This window comes from Eumetopias jubatus, unplaced genomic scaffold, assembly GCF_037043125.1.
Source record: "Eumetopias jubatus isolate StellerSeaLion01/CBP00866 unplaced genomic scaffold, mEumJub1_p1.0 scaffold_17, whole genome shotgun sequence".
Lineage (NCBI taxonomy): Eukaryota > Metazoa > Chordata > Mammalia > Carnivora > Otariidae > Eumetopias > Eumetopias jubatus.
The window spans coordinates 44551833-44575964 of NW_028274823.1; the positions used below are offsets into that span (position 1 = coordinate 44551833).

Consider the following 24132-nt stretch of genomic DNA (forward strand, 5'->3'; position numbering starts at 1 on the left):
GCTTTCAGTGAATCAAAATCTTTTTGCTGGTGGAGGGTCTTGCCTCCATGTTGATGGCTGCTGACTGATCAGGATGGTGGTTGCTGAAGGCTGGGGCGGCTGTGGCAATTTCTTAAAACAAGGCAACAATGAAGTTTGCTGTATCAACTGACTCTTTTATGAACAATAGCTCTGTAGCATGCCATGCGATTTGATAGCATTTTATCCACAGTAGAACTTATTTCAAAATTGGAGTCAGTCCTCTCAAACCCTGCTGCTGCTTTATCAACTAAGTTTGTGGACTACTCTGAATCCTTTGTTGTCGTTTCAACAGTCTTCACAGCATCTTCACCGGGAGTAATTTCCATCTTTAGAAATCCCTTGGCTTTGCTCATCCATAAGAAGCAACTCCTCATCCATTCAAGTTTTATCATGAGATTGCAGTGATTCGGATACATCTTCAGACTCCATTTCTAATTCTAGTTCTCTTGCTCTTTCCACCATACTTGCACTTACTTCCGCCATGAAGTCTTGAATCTTTCAAAGTCATCCATGAGGGATGGAATCAACTTCTTTCAAACTCTGGTTAATGTTGATATTTTGACCTCTACCCACGAATCCTGAAAGTTCTTAATGGCTCTAGAATGGTGTATCCTTTTCAGAAGGTTTTCCATTTACTTTGCCCAGGTCTGTCAGAGGAATTACTATCTATGTATTACAAAATGTGTTTCTTAAATAATAAGTCTTGGAGGTTGAAATGATCCCTTGATCCGGGGGCTACAGAATGGTTGTTGTGTTAGCAGGTGTGAAAACAACATTTATCTCATTGTACATCTCCATTAGAGCTCTTGAGTGACCAGATGCATTGTCAGTGAGCAGTAATATTTTGAAAGGAATCTTTTTTTCTGAGCAATAGGTCTCAACAGTTGCCTTAAAATATTCAGTAAACTAAGTTGTAAACAGATGTGCAGTCCTTCAGGCTTTGTTCAATTTATTGAGCACAAGTAGCATAGATTTAGCATCATTTTTAAGGGCCCTAGGATTTTTGGAATGGTAAATGAGCACTGGCTTCAACTTAGTCACCAGCTGCATTAGCCCCTAACAAAAGAGTCAGCCTATCCTTTGAAGCCTTGAAGCCAGGCATTGACTTCTTTCTAGCTACCAAAGTCCTAGAAGGCATCATCACCAATAGAAGGCTGTTTTGTCTTCATTGAAAATCTGTTGTTGAGTGTAGCCACCTTCATGAATTAACTTAGCTAGGTCCTCTGGGTAACTTGGGGCAGCTTCTCCATCAGCCCTTTCTGCTTCACCTTGCACTTTTATGTTATGCAAATGGCCTCTTTCCTTAAGCCTCATGACCAACCTCTGCTAGCTTCCAGCTTTCTTCTGCAGCCTCTTCACCTCTCCCAGCCCTCATAGAATTGAAGAGAGTTAGGGCCTCACTCTGGATTAGGCTTTGGCTTAAGATAAGGTTGTGGCTGGCTTGATCTTCTATCCAGACCATTCAAACTTTCTCCCCATCAGCAATAAGGCTGTTTCACTTTCTTATCATTTGTGTGTTCACTGGAGTAGCACTTTTAATTTCCTTTGAGAACTTTCCCTTTACCTTCATAGCTTGGCTAACTGTTTGGTGCAAATGGCCTAGCTTTTGGCTTATCTCAGCTTTTGACATGTTCTCACTGGGCTGAATCATTTCTAGTTTTCGATTTAAAGACAGGGACATGCGACTCTTCCTTTCACTTGGGCACATAGGGGCCATTGTAGGGTTATTAAATGGCCTGATTTCAATATTGTTGTGTCTCAGGAAATAGGGGAGCCTGGGACAGGGAGAGAGATGTGGGAATGGCTGGTCAGTGGGGCAGTCAGAACACACACATTTATTGATTACATTTGACATCTTCTAGGGTGCAGTTGTGCACCCCAAAACAATTATAATAGTAACATCAAAGATCACCGATCATAGATCACCACAACCGAAATAGTAATAATGAAGTTTGAAATATTGCGAGAATTACCAGAATGTGACAGAGACATGAAGTGAGCCAACACTGCCGGGAAAACAGTGCTGATAAACTTGCTGAAGCAGGGATGCCACGAGCCTTCAGTTTGGAAAACACGCAGTGTCTGGAAAGCACTGTAGAGTGAAGCACAATAAGACGAGGTATGTCCATACTGAAGTTCATTGCCTCCCAGTTCTGGAGGCTGGCAGTCCACGAATGAGGTGTTAGTGGGTTTGGTTCCTTGCCAAGGCTGTGACAGAGAATCTGTCCCATGTGCCTCTTCTGGCTTCTGGAAGGTTGCTGGAAATCTTTGGAATTTCTTGGCTTGTGGATGCATTCATTACCCCGATCTCAGCTTCATTTTCATGTTGTGTTCTCCTGGGGTGCGTGACTGTCTGTGTGCAAATTTCTCTCTTCTAAGGACACCAGTCATTGGATTACAGCCCATTCTAATGACCTCATTTAAATTGACTACCTCTGTAGAGACTCTAATCTCCAAATAAGGTCATGGTCTGAGGCACTGGGGGTTAGGACTCTGACATACCTATTTTGGGGGACACAATTCAGTCCATCACAGAGAGAGTCTTAAACGGAATCCTGGAGGTGGTGATATGTAGCCCAGGACCTGGAATATCTGAGGAGATAGCTGTGTGTTTAGGGAGGAGAAGTGGTACACAGGGCAGAGAGAAAGACGAGAGGTGAGGGGAAGCCCAGGGGCTTGGGGACCAGCGTGGCCAGGACAGAAAGTACAGAGGTGATGGCTGGAGGACCAAGTAGACATGACTCCTAGAAGGCCTAAGGAGTCATGGTTAGGAGGGGCTGCTTTGTTCTGAAAGAAATGGGAAACTGTGGAGTGTTGTCCAGACAAGCATCATGGTCAGATCTCCTCATAGCCTCCCACTCAGAACATTGTCAAACAGGGTGCAGCTCTGTTCCGGTCAACTGAGTTCCCCTGTGAGACCTAACATCAGAAAAACACTGTACATGGCTTCTTCAGGCATGGGGGGAGTGTGGCCTCTTTCCTGGAGACAAGTGCTGTGGTGTGCAAGGAGGCGAAAGACTGCCTCTGGTTGACATTAAACACGTCAGGAGCGAGGAGCGTTGGAAGAGGGATGAGTAAACCGTGTGCAGAGCTGGAGAGGTGGGCTCCGTTGGATGGCCCCACCCTTCCCACAGCGCCATGGCTGAGTCGAATGGCGCGTGAAGCTTCTCCTCCTTGCATCCGAGCCCCCTCCCAACTTGGTGGACCCCTCGTGTCAATCTCCCTCTGATCCCTTTACTTTTGCTTTTTCCAGCCTGGCTGGTCAAACCCAAGATGAGTATTTTCAGAAAGGCCTTTATAGAGAGCTTTAAGCATGCCCTGTTTGTTTATCTGACCAGAGCATCCAGAATAAAAGAGAAGGTGAGGAAATATGCATGAGGCAGCCGAGGTGTGTGGTTTATACATCATTCATCCACTCAAACAAATTCAGATGACTCTTGTGATCTGGGCACAAACATCCAGATACAGTTCGGTCCCAGTGCTCCAGGCTCTAAATCCTGGAGAACAGGAGGCCGTCTCTGTCCTGCCCAGCCCAATGCCCTGTGAACATGGCAGGAGGGAGACATTTCAGGGAGACCCAGCTATCTGAAGGGACAAAGAAAGCACACCGACTTTGAATAACACAGTCCTTTGAGGGACTCCCATGGCAGGCTCGTTTCTCTTGAAGATTGCAGGCCGCTTCTTCCTCATATTCACCGTCAACTCCTCTTGCCAAAGGACCCTCTTGCCCTACTGAGGAAGGGATTGGCTCTGCTTTGAGTTTCTAGCTGGGTTTGGTGCATTGCCTTCCATCCGAGGCCCTATGGGGACAATATTATGCTGCTAAGAGTCAGGGAGCCCCGCAGAGACCTTTGAAGGTAGTTAATTGGCGTTGCCCTGTTGGGTGTGGTATGGCTGTAGCGTTGGTGTGACTTGAAGACAAGCCCCAGCAGCCCCGCTTCTGGGGAGGTGGCTGCAGACCTTCCATAGGGGCAAAGCCCCTGGTGTCCAGGCAAACTGAGTTTTAATTGCTAGAGGCCTATTCTTTGTGAGATCCTCCTCATGGTAGCTCTGAGTCCTGACAGACACTTCAAAATGAGATTCCAGCTTTCAGAGAAAAACAGCCATGTTTCAGGGAGAACAGGCCACAGTGCTGCTTTGTGGAAGAGAGAATCCTAAATAAGATAAGGATTTAGTGCCAACCCAGGCCAGAGAATCATGAAATATCATGGTAGGAAGCTCTGAGACCTCATCTTGGCCAGGGGTTTCAATCACAAATGTTTACATGGCAAGGCAAAGAAGTCAGGGTGGGTTTAAGGCCAAGGACAGTGCTGGGGTTTGTGGCGACCCAGAGATTGCATGCCCATATTAAAAGCATTCGAATTCAAAACACAAACCCTAGCTAGCCAAACCAGCTGTTCCTGGACCTGTGAAGAAGACTGACATTTTATAACCATAATATAGCCCACACGTCTCATTGAATAATTGGGATCATGGATGCGACCACATACTAAGTGTCTCCCATGGGCCAGCACTGTTCTCAGTGCATTGCCTGAATTCACTCAATCCATGAACATCCCTGTTGTATAGAGAAGGAAACTGATGTACAGAGAGGTTGAACTTGGCCCGGGCGACAGGGCCAGCAAGTGATAGGGTGAAATTTACGACAGTCTGACTCCAATGTCAAAGTTCTGGACCGCAGTCCTGCATGGCCATGGGTGCCGCCTCAGAGCCATGACCCAGGCTCCAGGCCTCCAGTATGATAGCACCAAACTGGACCATGTTGCTCCTGCTTCTCAAGAGTGTAACAAGTCAGGGTAGAGCCGGGGTTCGCAGCCTAACAGAGTGGTTTATGTGCCCAACTCCAGTGCTGGCTGGCTATAGGGTCCTGGGTAAGTTGGTATGAGTCTCTAACTCTTGGGCGAGATAGTTCACCTCTCATGGTCCTGAGAATGAGGACTGTGATATAGCTTCCTCCAGGGCTGTCAGGAGGATCCAATAAAGAGGGAAGAGCGTAAGGCATGGATAGGTCTGGATGCCCTCTCAATGCCAATGTCTTTCTCTTTGTCCTCTGGGCTGTGGAAGCCACAGCGTACTTTTCCCCAACTACCCCTCGGTGGTTTATCTTGTGTTCTGCACAAGGTGGCTCCCATCAGGTGGCTTACTGTTGGACACTGGCAGAGTTGTCCCGAGTGTCCTGCCCAAACACTGAGAAGTTAATGGGATGGATAATTATCTTAAGCCAAAAGCAGGATCTTGCTCTGTTCTGCCAGCATCCGGGTACTGCAGTGTAGGCCATGTTTCTCTGATCAAGGCACCCACGACTCCCAGTGGAGCTGGCCAGAGAGTGCCGGGCTGAGGCTCGTGGGGCTCCCGGGGTGGTGTGGCTGGCACCTGGCATTGCTAATGGCACTTGAAGAGCCTTTTGTCGAAGATAAAACTAGCTAGAGCTGAATGGTCCAAGGCACGGACACCATCCTTGGTTGGAGCTGGTACAGGAAGCTCTCTCAGGCATCTTCGAGATGCGGGCCTGAAAAGCTCAACATCAGGCAGACCAGCAAGCTCAACCTGGTCCTGGCACAGCCTCGCCCTAAAAGCCTCATCATTTCCTCATGTACCAGGTGGGATGAATAATTCATCACAAAGTTTGATTCTAAAGATGAAATGAGCCAGCCCTTCTATGGCACTTGGCACAAAGTGGGGCCCCTGCCATCCCTGCGCACAAACAATCTTCATCAATAATAGAGCATACCTTCCTCCTCGCAGCTCCCTTCCCTAACCTTTCCATCAGTCTGCATCCTCGTTAAAGTGATTTTTCTGCACACTGATTCAGAAGGGCCAGGGTCTTCTATCCTCACATTTAATTGCAGTCGGTTTTGTGTTGTGCGGTAACAGGCTCACATGTGCTAGCATTTTCTTCCCCGCTTTCCCATGCGGGGAGGGCCGGGGTCTCTGTTTTCTTGCCCTGTGAGTGCTGCCTCCCCGGGGCCCATCAACAAGCTCGGGTGGGGGGTGGGGGTGGGGTGGCCAGATGTCTCGTATGGTGTGATCCCTGCACTAGCTGCATTGTTTGGTTTATCTGTCACACAAATCTGCCTCCTATGGGGTCACCATTCCACCACCAAGGAAGCCCTAGCTGCTCCTTTGCTTTAAAGTCTGTCACAATGCACGACATCTAATCTGAGCATCCCAGCCCTCCAGCTATTCCCCCTTCCGTCTTCCTTGTCTTCTTCCTGCCCTGGGGTCCTTCCATGCACGCTCGTACATGCACATGCACATGCCCAGGCCCTACACACACGTGCACATGCATGTGTGCACACACGTGCACAAGCACAGGGGTTCACCACGGCTCCTCAGCCCTGCCTTCTAGAACACATGTGAAAGCTTCCTGCAGTAACTTCTCCCTCGCCAAGTGTATAGAATGTGCCCACCTGCCCGTCTCACACATTCTCAGGTGCTGTAATCATCTGGGGGACGTGAGCCCTTCATCTCCCATCATTTTTGAACTTCTATCCCATGACACTGTTTTTAGTATTTTATAAGTAATTATGCCCTCGGTCCTACCCTACCATTTCTGCTCCCTTGTAGTAAACTATTAGTAGTTCCCAGAGATTTCACTCTCTCCAAACATCCATGGTTTGAAAATACGGTGACCTTTGCCCAGAACATCTTTCATTCCTCTCCTCTATGCGTCAGTTTCCGCTTTCTCCTTAACTCGAAACTTAAGCCTCACCTTTCCTGCTGACCCTCCCGCCTTGCCCCTACCTTCTCCTCTGTCTCTCCTCTGCTGAGCTGTGGTTGGTTCAACAGCGTGTTCCAGTAACTCTGAGCTTCCTTCAGACAATGTGTTTTGCATGGTATTTCTGATTGTTTGCTTGTTAATCCTGCACACTTGGCTCTGGGCTGCTTGACATCCCTGCAGGGTGACAGTCAAGTGTATGGGTTTGGGAACAAGCAGGGCAGAGTGGAAAGACAGCTCTACTACTTGCTGCTTCTCTAGCCTTCTGTAAGTTATTAATCTCCCTGAGTCTTGATTTCCTCATCTCTGAAATGGGGGGATAATAAGAACTTTAGATGAGAGTACGGCCAAGGTTAATGAAGCAACACAAAGTGTTAGCACAGTGTCTGTAAGTTAACATTATTAAAGCTTTCTTCTAGCGTATCAAGTGACTGCCTGCCTGGAAGCTGACATAATTGAGGGGCTCAGACAGACATCTAGAAAGGAGAAGAGGGAGGGAAGGACAGTGAAAACAAAAGCCGGCAGGGAGAGAAGAGACTCAGGCCATTCCTCTGGAGCAGAGGGGGATGCAGGCTGTGCCAGGAGGCAATGAAGGCACCTTCACATCCTCCCGAAGGGCCTCTGCTCTGTTCTGCATTTCGGTCACATTTATGACAGCCTCATAATGGATTAAGAGCCCCAGCACTGATATATTAAAGGTTAATGGTGCATCCTGCTTTTGTATTGATTTGTGGCAGCAAATACTTGCAGGTGTTGAGAGCTGGGAGTCCTCCATGTTCTTGGCATGGAGGTACTGTCGGCTGGCGGGGCTATTTTGTGCAGGGCTCCCCCTGAGCACGAGGGGCATGGGGGCTGGGGAAGCAGACAGCTGCTGCTTGGAGGGTTCAGGCCCAGAGGATTCTCTCAGCTAATGCTGATTTCCATTAGATCCACAAAGAAACTGGATCTTGAATCTTCAGTACCCTGAGGAGGAAGCCTGGGGAGCACCCGGCCCCATCCCTGAGTTCCTTGGTGATTGGTACCTGGGCTGGCTCTGACCACATAGCTGTGTGCTGTGTTTCCTGGCTCAAGGCTATAGTTCTTCCATTCAAGCTCTCAAACCATCATTATGCCTGCTTCTCTGCAGATGACTGACCCACACTTGTCTGAAAGGAGACTGGTCAACTCAAGATAAACACCTTTCCAATACAATATCCAACCTAGACATTTGGAAAGTGAGAAAAAATTGAATTCATTAATATATTATTCATGCACATAATAACCCATATTTATTCGAGTGTCTACTATGTGTCAGGCACTGTTGTAAGTAAGGAGACAAATTATCCCAGTTTGGCTGGAACTTTCCTGGTTTTAGCACTGAAAGTCCTATGTCCCAGGAAATCTCTCTGCCCTGTGCAAACCAGGATGATTGGTCATGCAGTTGTAGGCACTGGTGATGTAGCAATAAACCAAACAACCAAGTCCCATTCTAGGGGGAGAACTGACATTAAAGAGACTGTGATATATTTCTTTGCTTTTATCATATAATTTAAGAAGGGTGGTATTTTATATAGGGTTGTCAGCAAAAGCCTCACAGAGAAGTGACATTTGATCAGAGACCTAAGACAACTGAGGAAGTGAACCAATTAAAGATGTGAGGGGAGAAGATCAGGCAGAGGGAAAACAGCTACAGAAACCCTGAGTGGTAAGGCAGGGAAGGCCAGTGTGGTGAGAGTAGAGGTGTTAGGTTCTGATTGTGTGGGACTCTTCAGGCTATGTGAGGATTTTGGATGTTTCTTTGAGAGATAGGAAGCAACTGGACGGTTTTGGACAAAGAGGTGGTGTGATTTGACTTAGACTTTGAAAGGATCATTCTGCCTGTCCCCCTGAAGAATAGAGTATAGAGTGAAAGGTGGAGGCAGGGAGGCCATTAAGGAGATGGTCTCAGTATCCACGTAAGACACAGAGTGGTACATGGTGAAGGTGATGAGAAGCAGTCTACTTCTGGAGCTCTCTCAATGGAAGGAGAGAGCAAATATGCTGAGATAGTATGTGAGAGATATAAGGAAGAGAGGAATTGGCAGTGATTCCAAGGCTTTTGTCTACAGCATCTCAAAACATAGAGTAGTGTTTGTCTGAGATGGACAAAGGGGAAGAAGAACAGGTTTAGTGGTGGGTTCAGGGGCTCACAATTCAAGAGCTTGGGTTTGAGTGTGTTCTGTTTAGGGACTTATTAGCCATCCAAATGGAGATGTCAGGGGTGGGCAGTTGCCTAGAGTGGATAGGGGCAGTCCATTGGAGGTATCAGTGTATACATGTATTTATAGCCAGTTGACTGGACCAGATCATGATGAAAGGGATGTCATTAAAGAAGAGAGGGGACCTGTGGGCTGAACCTGGGACACCCCAAGATTCAGAGTCTGGGAAGAGAAGAAGTAGAAAGGAGAGGGAGAAGGAAGCACCTGCAAGGTGAGAGAACTAAGAAAGAGTGATGTCCCAGAAGCCAAGTGAGGGAAGGCCTTCAAGAAGGACAGAGTGCTCCAGTTCGTCAAATTCCACTGGTTGGGGCAGAGTATGGAGTGGGAATTGGCCACCGTAATTGGGAGATCATTAATGACTTTGACAAAAACAGCTTCAGTTCAGCGTGGGGATGAAAACTTAATCAAGGTAGGGTCGTGAGAAGTGGGGATGGAAGCACTGGAGAGTGGTTGGAGGAGGGTGTGATCTCAAAGAATGAGGTGTTTTTTTTTCCCCCAGGATAGAATATGTATGTGTTTTCACGCTGATGGAAATGATCCCTAGAGAGAAGCAATTTCATGATGTAGGAGATAGAGGTGACACCTGGAAGAGCAATGTATCTGAGAAGGCAGGGGACTCTGGGCTCCAGGAGACAGAGTAAGCCATCAATAGGTGCAATGGCAGACCGCCATTTAAAAAGTAGGGCCAAAAGGTATTCAGTGGTTTTAGGAATGGAAGTTCATTATGGAGAAGCAAAGTTCTCTACTGATTGCTTCTACTGCCTTAAGAAACGGGAAACAGGGTCACTGTCTGAGAGTCATCAAAGAGACTGGGAGGATGAATCAAGGAGGGGAGTTGGGAAGCATGCCAGGCAGCATGGGGGTCCACCTGAAGTTAGTGGTCGTGATTCTAAAGGTAGACCCATCACTTTGCTGGTCTCCAGCCTGGATTTTTTTCCCCACCATATTCAGCTATAAACACAGAATTGTTTTATTTTTTTTTTAAAGATTTTATTTATTTATTTGACAGAGAGAGAGAGAGATCACAAGTAGGCAGACAGGCAGACAGAGGGAAAGGAAGAAGCAGGCTCCCCGCTGAGCCCAGAGTCCGACGCGGGGCTCGATCCCAGGACCCTGAGATCATGACCTGAGCTAAAGGCAGCCGTTTAACTGACTGAGCCACCCAGGTGCCCCGACACAGAGTTGTTTTAAACCAGAGTTGATTATTTTAGAAAACACAAAGCCCGCACCTATTGTCTGTCAGACCCTATGTGGAGTGACAGAGATCCAGACCCAGACAGAGTCCAACCCCGAGAGAGGTCACTGTTGAGGTGGGAAGACAGACATGTGGATGGACACATGAAGTCCAAGGGGGTAGATGTTAGGATAGGCTATACTGGGAACACAAAGACAGGGCCTGGATCCCGGGGAGTGGGGGGATCCGCTCTTCCTACTGGAGACATCAGCTGAGGTGAACCTGGAGGTTGGGCAAGTTTTAGTCCTGCGCAAAAGGCAGAACACAGCATGGTGGACAGATAATGAGCCTGAGTGAAGGCTCGGAGGCCTGAGAGCTGAGTGACCTAAGAGACTGGAGGAGATAGATCTGGAATGCAGGAGGCTTCGAGACTGAGTGTCCTTTGCTGATGGTATTAGAGGTGCCTGGTTTTGTCTTAGTGGAGGATGTGGCTGTTCAGCCTCCGACACATGCCAGGGCCTTGGCTTGGGACTTGGCCCAGCATCATCTGACCCGGCCCCCTCCCTCAGGACCTGTTCCTGAGCCCTGCTCACTTCCAGGGTCTAGGCCGAGTTTGGCAATCAGAAACAGATGACGACATAGGCCCACCTTTCAGAAACTTCAGCCACCAGGGCATGAGGCCTGGGCTCAGTCCAGGCAGAACACGCACCAGCGAGGGAAACTCCAGCCTACTTGGGTGAGGGAGCCTCAGTCCTAACAGGTCCTGGATGCCCAGGATGGCTCAAGCCTGTCTGGATTAGTCTGGACATTTTTGTTTTGTTCTGAGGCCTGAAGATTGAACTATCGCAGCCCCTCGGAGTCCACTCCTCCCAGCCAGCAGAGCAGGTAGTTTGGTGGGGTAGGAGAGGAGCTGCTCTCCTCCCTGTGGATCATGGCTGCATGGGGCACCTGACAGAGGGGCTGCACATGGAGAACACGGAGACCACAGAGCTAGGATCCCAAGGCCCAGAGCTGTCACTTGGGCAGCAGAAGGATTTTCGATTTTTAAGGATTTGTGTTCTGTTTACAGTGTAATTAAAAAATGCAAATTTTACAGAAACACATTTGTAAAAAGTGGAAGTCTCACAACTGTTCAGTGCTTATTCCCCTTGTTTTTGTTCCTATATTTATTTACGTTTAATAATGGTTATTTTTTTATCAGAATACAAATATACTATACCCAAATACAGTTTTTTTTTTTTCATAGAAGTTTATTTGGGGCATCTTTTTTATTTCCATAGCATTCAAAAACGTGGAATGTAGAGAGAAAACAATGTAGGGGTGGGTGGGGAGGGAGGTGAGTGGAACCCAGTACACGCCTGCCCTCTGTGGCCGGCCGCCACAGGGCTCACGTTTCAAGAAGGGCTTTGTGACCTCCTATATCTTACAAGGATGTGTCTTTGTCATGGGCCATGCCACCCTCATCCTGATGGGTCATTGAGTGTCCGCAGAAGGTTTTAACCTGACAATTTTCCTGGGCAGGGATTCAGACCTGTGTCACTCTCATGACTTGCTGGCTACAAAGGAGTGTATAATACCACCAAGTCGCCAACCCTCAGGCTTCCCCGGCGGGCCCTGGGAAGTGTTGAGGGGGGTGTCCCAGGGAAGCAGAGGCTGACAGACTTGGAGCCTGTCCTCCTCTGCTCCTTGGAAGGTATGGCGTCTGCAAGTGTCAGCCTCGCCCGCAAGGGTGCCCTCTGAGTGCTGGAGAAGCACATGCCCTCAGTGTCAAGTCCAGTGGCTGAAACACCCCCCTGCACACTTAATCTAATCACTCCCTCCATTATCCTCTATCATCCTTACTCTGCTTTATTCATCTTCATAGCACTTTTGATCACTGGGCATGTGACATCAGAGGTCTGCGGGCTCCGCCCTCACAGGCCACCTTAGCAGCCTGCAAGCGAAGACTGTTTTTCTTTCCTGAAACATTTTCAGAGTGTTCTAAAAAAAACAAAAGCACAAATCCCAGGGGTATGCGACAGAGTGGTAGGGGGCCCTTACTGCCCACATCTATACACTTCATCCCTTTCCAGAAAGCTTGCTGACCCTGACATTCTGTGATTATTTGTGTTTTTGTTGCTGTCGTTCATATGTTTGTCTCTGTCGCCCTGCCCCCACCACGTCAGTGCCACGAGAGCGGGCGCTTCGAGCTATTGCTGCTATATCCCTAGAGTAGTGCTTCACGTGAGCAGATGCTTAGAAAATCTGTTTTGGGAGGAACAAATGAAAGAACGAAGACACCTGTGGAGCCTTTCAAAGCCCGGGGTTGAGAGGCATCTCGGAGTGTCTCGGCCTTCACCTGAGGTCCTATCCACCTTGAAGAACCCAGGTCTGGGGGAGGAGAGAACTGGAAATGTGGCAAAGCCCCGGGGAGGGGAACACTGCATGCCAGAGACTGGAGGCACAGTGGGGAGCCCTGGGGACGAAACCCAGGAAGGGCAGGGAAATGGACAGAGAGCTGGGAGCACTGATGCCCGAAGGTCCCCCTAAGCAGCCTGTGGAAACCCAGCCAGGCAATCCCAATGACTCGTGCAGCATCATCTCCTGGAGAGTCAGGCGGAGCGCTAGAAAAGAGGCTGCTGGGATCCCAGTCAAGGCATCTGTGGGCTGTAGCTTAGACAGCTTCGGATTATGAGGATGTGCATCCCCACCCTGCTGGGCCTTTTGGGTCACTCCATTACTTTCTCTCCTTTTTAAGGAACAATAATAGGGCTTTGGGATTTAGATTTATCAGGCCTGTGATTATGGCAACCCCACCGTTGTTAAAATCTGTTTTACATATACTGTATATTGATTTAGCTCCTGTTACAAGTGTATTTATCTCTATTGCCAATGTAAATAGTTCTGTAACATGCAAAGATGTATTTATAAATTCTATATTATTGATTTTTCTCATGCTGCAAACACATTTATCTCTTTGTTAATGAAAATGTATCTAGGAAATAGTAAGATTGATTTATGAAGAAAGGTATGGGGAGGGAGGGAGGTGGTACTGAGCTGGGTAGGCTGCCCTTGGCCACAGCCCAAGGAGACATCGTGGGATTTCCAAGGTGCATGTTTAATTGGAGGAAACTGCTCTCAGGGGCAAAGGATGTTTGGGAAGTCCTTTTGCAAGGCAGGTTGATGTATTCATAGGAGTCGGCTATGCTTTCAGCTAAGGCAGACCCCCAAAATGAGCCATCCAGCCAGGAGATAGAGAGGAGCAGCTCCCCTTGGTCTCAAACCCAGTTTCAGTAGGGCACAACTGAGTTAAAGAGACTGGCTCAGAAGTAAGCTTGGAGGAAAGGCCAGGCACTGCCATCGGAGGATTCCAACCCTAGATGTTGTCAAAAGATGAAAAAGCAAGGGGATAGACAGCAGACTACAGGGACACGGGGTAAGCTGCAAAGTGCATGTTCTTGCAAAGTGACACTTCATTAGTGAATGCAAACCCAGACAGGTTAGCCTAGGGAAGACACTTTTAAAGACTTCCTTCCCTAATACAGACGATGGGGTTATAAAAGCGTTGTATGGTGACAGATGGTAGCTCCATTTGCAGTGAGCATAGCCTAATGTATAGACTTGTTGAATCACTGTCATACACCTGAAACCAATGTAACAGTGTGTGTCAACTGTACTTCAGTAAAAATAAATACATAAAGACATCCTTCCCTGGAAGCTTCCATCACCCAAGCGCTGACTACTTTCCTAGGAAAACCTCTGCCAGGCAGTTACCATCATGGTTCACAAAAACAGGGGTCCATATGGCCTGCCAATGGTGTGTTGGTCTCTCCATGCTCGTTCTGGGTTCAGACTTCCTCAGGTTGTTACTTTAGGCATCCTGTGTACCTAAAACCTGTACTGTTCACAGGGCGACTCATTGCATGCTGATGAAGATGCATTTGCAGGTACCTTGTCGACAATATGAAAACAAGAAGCAGGCTCCTTACGGGGGAGGCAGTTGGGCAGATGCAAAGACAGGCTTCGATCTCATGAGCCTAGAAAAGTCTAGAGAAGCTGCCTGTCCTTGGTTGCTTCCATCCAAGCGTGACCATCATAGCCCCATCACTGATGACTCCTTTATACTGTTCTCTGCTTCGACCATTTGAACTACTTATTGCCTAAGAGAAGGGTTAGCATTTTTAAACATTGCCTATGTGCTGGGCATATGTCATTTTTAAAAAATTTTTTTGTTGTTATGTTAATCACCATATATTACATCATTCGTTTTTTTTAAATTTTTTATTGTTATGTTAATCACCATATATTACATCATTTCTTTTGGTGTAGTGTTCCATGATTCATTGTTTGTTCATAACACCCAGTGCTCCATGCAGAATGTGCCCTCTTTAATACCCATCACCAGGCTAACCCATCGCCCCACCCTCCTCCCTCTAGAACCCTCAGTTTGTTTTTCAGAGTCCATCGTCTCTCATGGTTCGTCTCCCCATCTGACTTACTCCCCTTCATTCTTCCCCTCCTGCTATCTTCTTCTTTTTCTTTTTTCTTAACATATGTTGCATTATTTGTTTCAGAAGTACAGATCTGTGATTCAACAGTCTTGCACAATCACAGCGCTCACCATAGCACATACCCTACCCAATGTCTATCACCCAGCCACCCCATCCCTCCCACCCCCCACCACTCCAGCAACCCTCAGTTTGTTTCCTGAGATTAAGAATTCCTCATATCAGTGAGGTCATATGATACATGTCTTTCTCTGATTGATTTATTTCACTCAGCATAACACCCTCCAGTTCCATCCACGTCGTTGCAAATGGCAAGATCTCATTGCTTTTGATGGCTGCATAATATTCCATTGTGTATATATACCACCTCTTCTTTATCCATTCATCTGTCGATGGCCATCTTGGCTCTTTCCACAGTTTGGCTATTGTGGACATTGCTACTATAAACATTGGGGTGCACGTACCCCTTTGGATCCCTACATTTGTATCTTTGTGGTAAATACTCAGTAGTGCAATTGCTGGATCATATGGCAGCTCTATTTTCAACTGTTTGAGGAACCTCCATACTGTTTTCCAGAGGGGTTGCACCAGCTTGCATTCCCACCAAGAGTGTAGGAGGGTTCCCCTTTTCTCCGCATCCCCACCAACATCTGTCGTTTCCTAACTTGTTAATTGTAGCCATTCTGACTGGTGTGAGGTGGTATCTCATTGAGATTTTGATTTTGATTTCCCTGATGCTAAGCGATGTTGAGCACTTTTTCATGTCTCTGTTGGCCATTTGGATGTCTTCTTTGGAAAAATGTCTGTTCATGTCTTCTGCCCATTTCTTGATTAGATTATTTGTTCTTTGGGTGTTGAGTTTGATAAGTTCTTTATAGATTTTGGCTACTAGCCCTTTATCTGATATGTCATTTGTAAATATTTTCTCCCATTCTGTCGGTTGTCTTTTGGTTTTGTGGACTATTTCTTTTGATGTGCAAAAGCTTTTTATCTTGATGAAATCCCAATAGTTCATTTTTGCCCTGGCTTCCCTTGCCTTTGGCGATGTTTCTAGGAAGAAGTTGCTGCGGCTGAGGTCGAAGAGGTTGCTGCCTGTGTTCTCCTTTAGGATTTTGATGGACTCCTGTCCCATGTTTAAGTCTTTCAACCATTTAGAGTCTATTCTTGTGTGTGGTGTAAGGAAATGGTCCAGTTTCATTCTTCTGCATGTGGCTGTCCAATTTTCCCAACACCATTTGTTGAAGAGACTATCTTTTTTCCATTGGACATTCTTTCCTGCTTTGTCAAAGATGAGTTGACCATAGAGTTGAGGGTCCATTTCTGGGCTCTCTATTCTGTTCCATTGATCTATGTGTCTGTTTTGGTGCCAGTACCATACTGTCTTGATGATGACAGCTTTGTAATAGAGCTGGAAGTCCGGAATTGTGATGCCGCCAGCTTTGCTTTTCTTTTTCAAGATTCCTCTGGCTATTCGGGGTCTCTTCTGGTTCCATACAAATTTTAGGATTATATGTTCCATTTCTTTGAAAAAAGTGGATGGTATTTTGATGGGGATTGCATTGAATGTGTAGATTGCTCTAGGTAGCATTGACATCTTCACAATGTTTGTTCTTCCAATCCATGAGCATGGAACATTTTTCCATTTCTTTGTGTCTTCTTCAATTTCTTTCATGAGTATTTTATAGTTTTCTGAGTACAGATCCTTTGCCTCTTTGGTTAGATTTATTCCTAGGTATCGCATGGTTTTGGGTACAATTTTAAATGGGATCGACTCCTTGATTTGTCTCTCTTTTGTCTTGTTGTTGGTGTATAGGAATGCCACTGATTTCTGGGCATTGATTTTATATCCTGCTACTTTACTGAATTCCTGTATGAGTTCTAGCAGTTTTGGGGTGGAGTCTTTTGGGTTTTCCACATACAGTATCATATCATCTGCAAAGAGTGAGAGTTTGACTTCCTCTTTGCCGATTCGGATGCCTTTGATTTCTTTTTGTTGTCTGATTGTTGTGGCTAGGACTTCTAATACTATTGACTAGCAGTGGTGAGAGTGGACATCCCTGCCGTGTTCCTGACCTTAGGGGAAAAGCTCTCAGCTTTTCCCCATTGAGAATGATATTTGCTGTAGGTTTTTCATAATGGTTTTTATGATATTAAGGTATGTACCCTCTATCCCTATACTCTGAAGAGTTTTGATCAAGAAAGGATGCTGTACTTTGTCAAATGCTTTTTCTGCATCTATTGAGAGGATCATATAATTCTTGTTCTATTGTATCACGTTGATTGATTTGCGGATGTTGAACCAACCTTGCAGAACAGGGATAAATCCCACTTGGTCGTGGTGAATAATCCTTTTAATGTACTGTTGGATCCTATTGGTTAGTATTTTGGTGAGAATTTTTGCATCCATGTTCATCAAGGATGTTGATCTGTAATTCTCCTTTTTGATGGGGTCTTTGGTTTTGGGATCAGGGTAATGCTGGCCTCATAAAATGAGTTTGGAAGTTTTCCTTCCATTTCTATTTTTTGGAACAGTTTCAGGAGAATAGGTATTAATTCTTCTTGAAATGTCTGATGGAATTCCCCTGGGAAGCCATCTGGCCCTGGGCTTTTGTTTCTTGGGAGATTTTTGATGACTGCTTCAATTTCCTTAGTGGTTATAGGTCTGTTCAGGTTTTCTATTTCTTCCTGGTTCAATTTTGGTAGTTGATACCTCTCTAGGAATGCACCCATTTCTTCCAAGTTATCTAATTTGCTGGCATAGAGTTGCTTATAATATGTTCTTATAATTGTTTGTATTTCTTTGGTGTTGGTTGTGATCTCTCCTCTTTCATTCATGATTTTGTTGATTTGGGTCATTTCTCTTTTGTTTTTGAGAAGTCTGGCCAGGGGTTTATCAATCTTGTGAATTCTTTCAAAGAACCAGCTCCTAGTTTCGTTGATCTGTTCTACTGTTCTTTTGGTTTCTATTTCATTGATTTCTGCTCTGATCTTTATTATTTCTCTTCTCCTGCTGGGTTTAGGCTTTATTTACTGTTCTTTCTCCAGCTCCTTTAGGTGTAGGGTTAGGTTGTGTATTTGAGATCTTTCTTGTTTCTTGAGAAAGGCTTGCAGTGCTATATACTTTCCTTTCAGGACTGCCTTTGCTGTATCCGAAAGATTTTGAACAGTTGTATTTTCATTTTCATTGGTTTCCGTGAATTTTTTTTAATTCTTCTTCAATTTCCTGGTTGACTCATTCATTCTTTAGTAGAATGCTCTTTAACCTCCATGTATTTGAGTTCTTTCCGATTTTACTCTTGTGATTGAGTTCTAGTTTCAAAGCATTGTGGTCTGAAAATATGCAGGGAATGATCCCAATCTTTTGGTACCAGTTTAGACCTGATTTGTGACCTAGGATGTGATCAATTCTGGAGACTGTTCCATGGGCACTAGAGAAGAACGTGTATTCCGTTGCTTTGGGATGGAATGTTCTGAATATGTGTGTGAAGTCCATTTGGTCCAGGGTGTCATTTAAAGTCTTTATTTCCTTGTTGATCTTTTGCTTAGATGATCTGTCCATTTTAGTCAGGGGGGTGTTAAAGTCCCCTACTATTATTGTGTTGTTGTCAATGTGTTTCTTCACTTTTGTTATTAATTGCCTTATATAATTGGCTGCTCCCATGTTAGGGGCATAGATATTTACAATGGTTAGATCTTCTTGTTGGATAGACCCTTTAAGTAGGATATAGTGTCCTTCTTCATCTCTTATTACAGTCTTTGGTTTAAAATCTAATTTGTCTGATATAAGGATTGCCACTCCAGCTTTCTTTTGGTGTCCATTAGCATGGTAAATGGTTTTCCACCCCCTCACTTTCAATCTGGGGGTGTCTTTGGGTCTAAAATGAGTCTCTTGCAGACAGCATATTGATTGGTCTTGTTTTTTAATCCAATCTGATAGCCTGTGTCTTTTGATTGGCGCGTTTAGCCCATTTACATTCTGGGTAACTATTGAAAGGTATGAATTTAGTGCCATTGTACTGCCTGTAAGGTGACTGTTATTGTATATTGTCTCTGTTCCTTTCTGATCTATGCTGCATTTAGGCTCTCTCTTTGCTTAGAGGACCCCTTTCAATATTTTTTGGAGGGCTGGTTTCATGTTTGCAAATTCCTTTAGTTTTTGTTTGTCCTGGAAGCTTTTTATCTCTCCTTCAATTTTCAATGATAGCCTAGCTGGTATAGTATTCTTGGCTGCATATTTTTCTCGTTTAGTGCTCTGAAGATATCATGCCAGTCCTTTCTGGCCTGCCAGGTCTCTGTGGATAGGTCTGTTGCCAATCTAATGTTTCTACCATTGTAGGTTACATATCTCTTCTCCCGAGCTGCTTTCAGGATTTTCTCTTTGTCTCTGAGACTCGTAAGTTTTACTATTAGATGTCGGGGTGTTGACCTATTTTTATTGATTTCGAGGGGGCTTCTCTGTGCCTCCTGGATTTTGATGCCTGTTTCCTTCCCCACATTAGGGAAGTTCTCTGCTATAATTTGCTCCAATATACCTTCTGCCCCTCTCTCTCTTTCTTCTTCTTCTGGGATCCCAATTCTTCTAATGTTGTTTCGTCTTACCGTATCGCTTATCTCTCGAATTCTGCCCTCGTGATCCTGTAGTTGTTTCTCTCTCTTTTTCTCAGCCTCTTTAGTTTCCATCATTTGGTCTTCTATATCGCTGATTCTCTCTTCTGCCTCATTTATCCTAGCAGTTAGTGCCCCCATTTTTGATTGCACCTCATGAATAGCCTTTTTGATTTCGACTTGGTTAGATTTTAGTTCTTTTATTTCTCCAGAAAGGATTTCTTTAATAACTTCCATGCTTTTTTCAGGCCCAGCTAGTATCTTTAAAGTCATGATTCTGAACTCTAGGTCCGACATCGTACTAATGTCCGTATTGAGTAGGTCCCTGGCTGATGGTACTATCTCTTGTTCTTTTTGCTGAGGTGATTTTTTTTGTCTTGTCATTTTGTCCAGAGGAGAATAGATGAATGAGAGAACAAAATGCTAAGTGGTTAACAATGTCCCCAGCAAATATACTCTATACAAATCAGAAAAGACCTTCCAGTAAGTGGTTACTTCTCTGTTCAGAGAGTTGTTGCTACTCTCTTCTTTGGTCTCCTGTTGAGTTCGTAGGTGTTCAGAATGGTTTGATCCCTATTCAGCTGAATTCCTGAGACCAGACGAAATCCAGGTCTCCTACTCCTCTGCCATCTTTCTCCGCCCCCCCCCGGGCATATGTCTTAATCCTTAATATCCTTATTCACGACCCCTGTGAGAAAGGTCTGGGTTAAGTTCTGAGTTAAGAAAACTAAGGCCTCAGTCAGTGATTCTGAAACCTGCATGTGTATCACATTCCCCTGGAGGATTGTGAAAGATTGCTGAGTGCCACCCCAAAGTTTCTGGTTCAGTAGTTCTGGGGTGGGCCCCAGAATCTGCATTTCTTCGAGGGTCCTGGGGGATGCTGATGCTGTGACTCTGAGGTCATACTTTGAGAACTACTCGTCTACCTCAAACAGCTAAGGTATTCACAGGCAGGATTCACACCCACCTCTGTATGATTCTCAAACCTGCATCATTTGAGCTGATTATGAAGTGCCCCATGGCATGTGTCCCAGCTGGACCAGCAGTGCCTTCTCAGATAATATCTTGTCTTTCTGAAACACCTTACCCCTTGATTCTCCATCCAGCTACCTCCACCCATTCTTCCTGGCTCCACTTAATGTTTCCTCTTCTATAAAGCTTTTCCTTAGCTCTGGCCAAAGCCAGTGGCTCATCCCCCATGCTTCCAGGATCCCCCAGGCAGAGCTCTATTTCAGTTTGCTCATGTAGTTTAGTTACTACTCGTTTACTTCTCTGACCATTCTCCCACCCCTCACTATGAACCCCACGAGGATACCCACCATTCATTCCTTGCTTTTGTGCCACTGTGCCTTACCAAGTGGCTATTCAGTAGCTGTCTATGGAACCACTAACTCGTTGAATGACTTTAGCCAGGGGCAGCATGCGTGATTGAGTGACTGAGGTTTATGGAGCTACCCGCTGTGATGGACAGAGCTGCATCTCTCTGTGGTGGGGTGCATGGACACTTTCTAGCAGTTGTTGCTGAAGAGATCAATTTGAGAAGCATGCTAAGTTAAGTGTTCTGGTGCTGCCTTCTCCAAGCTAAGCATCCCTGGCTTGTTCAGATGGGTGTCCTATCTGATGTGCACATCTGTCTTCCCCTGACTGCCAGTGTTGCCTTAGAGCCTGGCTGGCTGGCTGCTCCTTGTCTCCTTTATTCCTCCCCCTGTGTCCCTTCCAAAACCGTACACTCTGATGTGACAGTGAGGGCCCCAAGGAGATGATGGCTTTGGTGTACAAATTGTTGGGTCCTCCTGCCTAAACCTCCAGATCCTTTGATAGTGTTAGCTACTCTGAAATATGGTGGCAGTACCTACTGTGTGCTGGGCATGTTAGTGAGCTTGGAAACTTTCCTTGAAAGAGGATGTGTGCATCTGAGATGGAAAAGATCCCTCTGCAATGACTCATGGCTTTGCAAGGTGATATATGAAGGCCATGGGGCTGAGCCATGAGGCTGGCACAGCGAACGGAGGTGGTGTTTGGGGGTGGGAACAATGAGGTCTACTGGGACAGAAACGGACATGAAGCCACAAACATTCGGGCTGCCTACTTGTCATCCAGAGATGATCCCTGAGCCTCTGGCCAGGGGCACAGTCATGAATTAATAGTAAGAGAAGAGAGGAAATCTCCATTTCAGATGTGGGAATGGAACAGTAGTGCTGAGCTCCTTGGCAGTTACACATTCATGCCATACTCATAGAAACTGCAGTAATTTAGAGCAGTTCAGTATTTAGACTCAACTGTGTAATTCATCCTGATGTTTCCCATTCATCAAAGCCTTGTGTTTGTTTGTATTACCATGAGAAAAATAAAAAACGTGGGAAAAAAGATCCCCCCTCCTTTCATTACAGGCAAATTACGACAGTTACAACCCTTGGGGCCCTTCAAGCAAAGGAACATCTTGCTTCAATTAGATATAAATAATGAACAATAATTAGAAAGATTTCTTCATCGAATTTGTTATTTTATGTTTCCTTTCTTCTGTAATGTATTGAAACAAATACTGAGCTGTTTCTGGGCCATGTAGCAGGGCCTAAAGGAACTCCATGGAGTGCGTCTCCAAAGCAGGAGGAAGCAGCCATCACTGGCTCCTCCATGTGCATGCTGGGAAGACTGGTGTCAGCCCTGGGTCCAGTGCCACGGATGCAAATCGGAGGCTGTCTTCTTGGCTCCAGCCCTCCAACTTCTTACATTCTACTGTGCAGAATAATTGCTACTAGTTACTGGCCACTGAGTTTGTGTCAGTGGCTCAGCTGCATTGCCTCAGTTAGTCATAACGGTAGCCACTCCCCCACAGACTCTGCTTCTCGCCCTGTTTTAAGAGATTTGGAAACTGAGGCACAGAGAGTTTTGCTAACCTGCCAGTCCTGCAGTGTCAGTGATGGGCGAGCTGAGACAGAAGGCAGGTGGTTGGACTCCAGAGATGCTGCTTCCTCTTGCCCGGTATGCTGTGCTCTGAAGTCACAGTGATATGCTGCCATAGAAACTATGCAAGGTGTGGAGATGGCATGGGGAGGAAAGGGCTGGTGATGGCTTTGCACGGGGAAGGGAGGCCCCCGGATCTTCGGGGTGTTTGCAGAAGAACAGCAGGTGGATAAGTGAGATAAAGGGGTTCCAGGCAGAGGAAACACCATGGCTTGGTGCCATAGATGGGGACTGTGTGGGATTTCTCATTTCAGCCTTGGCTAGGGGGCTGAGCAGGAGCAGCAGCTGAGTCCAGAAGATGGAGGGTTATGTAGATCAGGTTGAGAAGATTGGATCTCCTCCTGGAAAGGGTGACTCAGGGAGAGATGGGGATGGTGATCCTGGCTGGTACAAAGGAGAAACAGATTTCCAGAAGAGAAATAAAGAGTGATCAAGTTGGAGCCTGGAGAGAGAGAGCCTGGCTCACCACCGAGCATTTGGGGATTTTTGTTCTTTTTGCCTTTTGATTTTGTATGTGACCTTCTCTCAGCACATTGAAACAGGTGATGCCCACTTAAGGCAAGTGAGAGCTTTGTGCCAAGTGGTGCTTCCTGGTCTGACTATTGCCCCCACCCCAAAGAAGCCTCTCCTTCTCCACCCTCAGCTCAGGCATCTGCCTGGGGATGTGCTCCTTCCCTCCAACATGCACGTGGCCTGACCTACCTGCTTCTCCTTCATGTGTAAGCCACCCCAGGCTCTCAGAAGTGCTTTGTTTTATCTTCACCATCTTTTAATAGTTGTCAGTGCCTAAAAATCAAGACACTTCATATAGAAAAACACAGATTTCTTTCTTTACTGGAACACAGACTCAGGGGAGGTGCTCAAAATGCAACAATTGAGTGGAACTCTAGAAGAGCCACAAGCTTTGGAGGGGACCTGCCTCTTCATGGGCATGACCTGAGTGCGTGTTTCTGCCCACACCAGTTCTAAGTGGCAGGGACTAGTCATCATCATCAATCGTGCCAACATGTGTTTCCTTCCGTGTTACCCTGATTCATATACTGTGGCTGTCTGTATGTGTCTATGGCTAAACCCTAAGTTCCCTGAGGGCAGGAATGCTGTCTTATTCATCGTTTTGTCCCTTGAGCTCGGCACAGGACCTGGTTTTAAGTGTTCAGTGACCTTATTGAATGAATCTACACTGAGGAAACAAACCTGGGATAGGATTAGGCCCTGGCAAGTCATGCTCTGGGCCAAGGAACTGGAGCTACTCGGAGTTCGGAGTGAAGAGTGTGGAGAGTGGACCACAGCTGGGCTTGGTCCTCAGGAGAACCTTGCGGCCCATTTACATCCCTGCAGTGGGCATCAGGTACCCATGCTTCATGACTTTTTGCATTTTCAGGACATTCCAGGACCTCTCCAAACAAGTTGATATGTCTTACGGCACCGTCCGGGATTCTGCTGTGTATGAGTACTTCCGAGCCAAGGGCACCAACCCCCTGGAACAAGACAGCACGTTTGCTGAACTCTGGCGGGCCATCAGCAAGAACGGAGGGGCTGACAACTGTGTGTCCAGTCCTTCGGAAGGCATCAGGAAGGTAGGCGGGAGCTGGCTACCTGGCCATGTGTGTGCTGTGACTGGCTGTGGGCACTGTCATTTCCAAGGTAGGAGATACCTCCCCAGAGCCTCTCCTTTGAGTCACCTTGTCACCTGCAGGGTGATCCATCTTTAGCCACTTGGATACAGATTTCTCACAGGCTTGCAAGTGTCCGTAGGAGATGCACACGTTCTTTAGATAAGATGCCCATTCTTGGCAACAGAAGCAGAGGGGCTGCTCATTAGGCATATTCTAAGTTTCGAAAGGGTCAGTGAAGAGCAGGCAGATTAAGCCCGAGTCATGGACCTCCCTCCTCCTGGGCTTATAGGATGGTGGTCCAGAGGGGCCT

At 46.2% G+C, this 24132-nt stretch overlaps 1 protein-coding gene across 3 annotated transcripts in view; it reads left to right on the plus strand.

Annotated features, from left to right (window-relative positions):
- GRID1 (glutamate ionotropic receptor delta type subunit 1) overlaps nt 1-24132 on the plus strand; it is a 711804-nt gene that overhangs the window by 646952 nt on the left and 40720 nt on the right. For all 3 annotated transcript variants that reach the window (XM_088019784.1, XM_088019785.1, XM_028098786.2), the window contains one exon: nt 23588-23783. In XM_088019784.1, coding sequence (XP_087875910.1) covers nt 23588-23783 — 196 coding nt within the window. The remainder of the gene's footprint in view (nt 1-23587; nt 23784-24132) is intronic.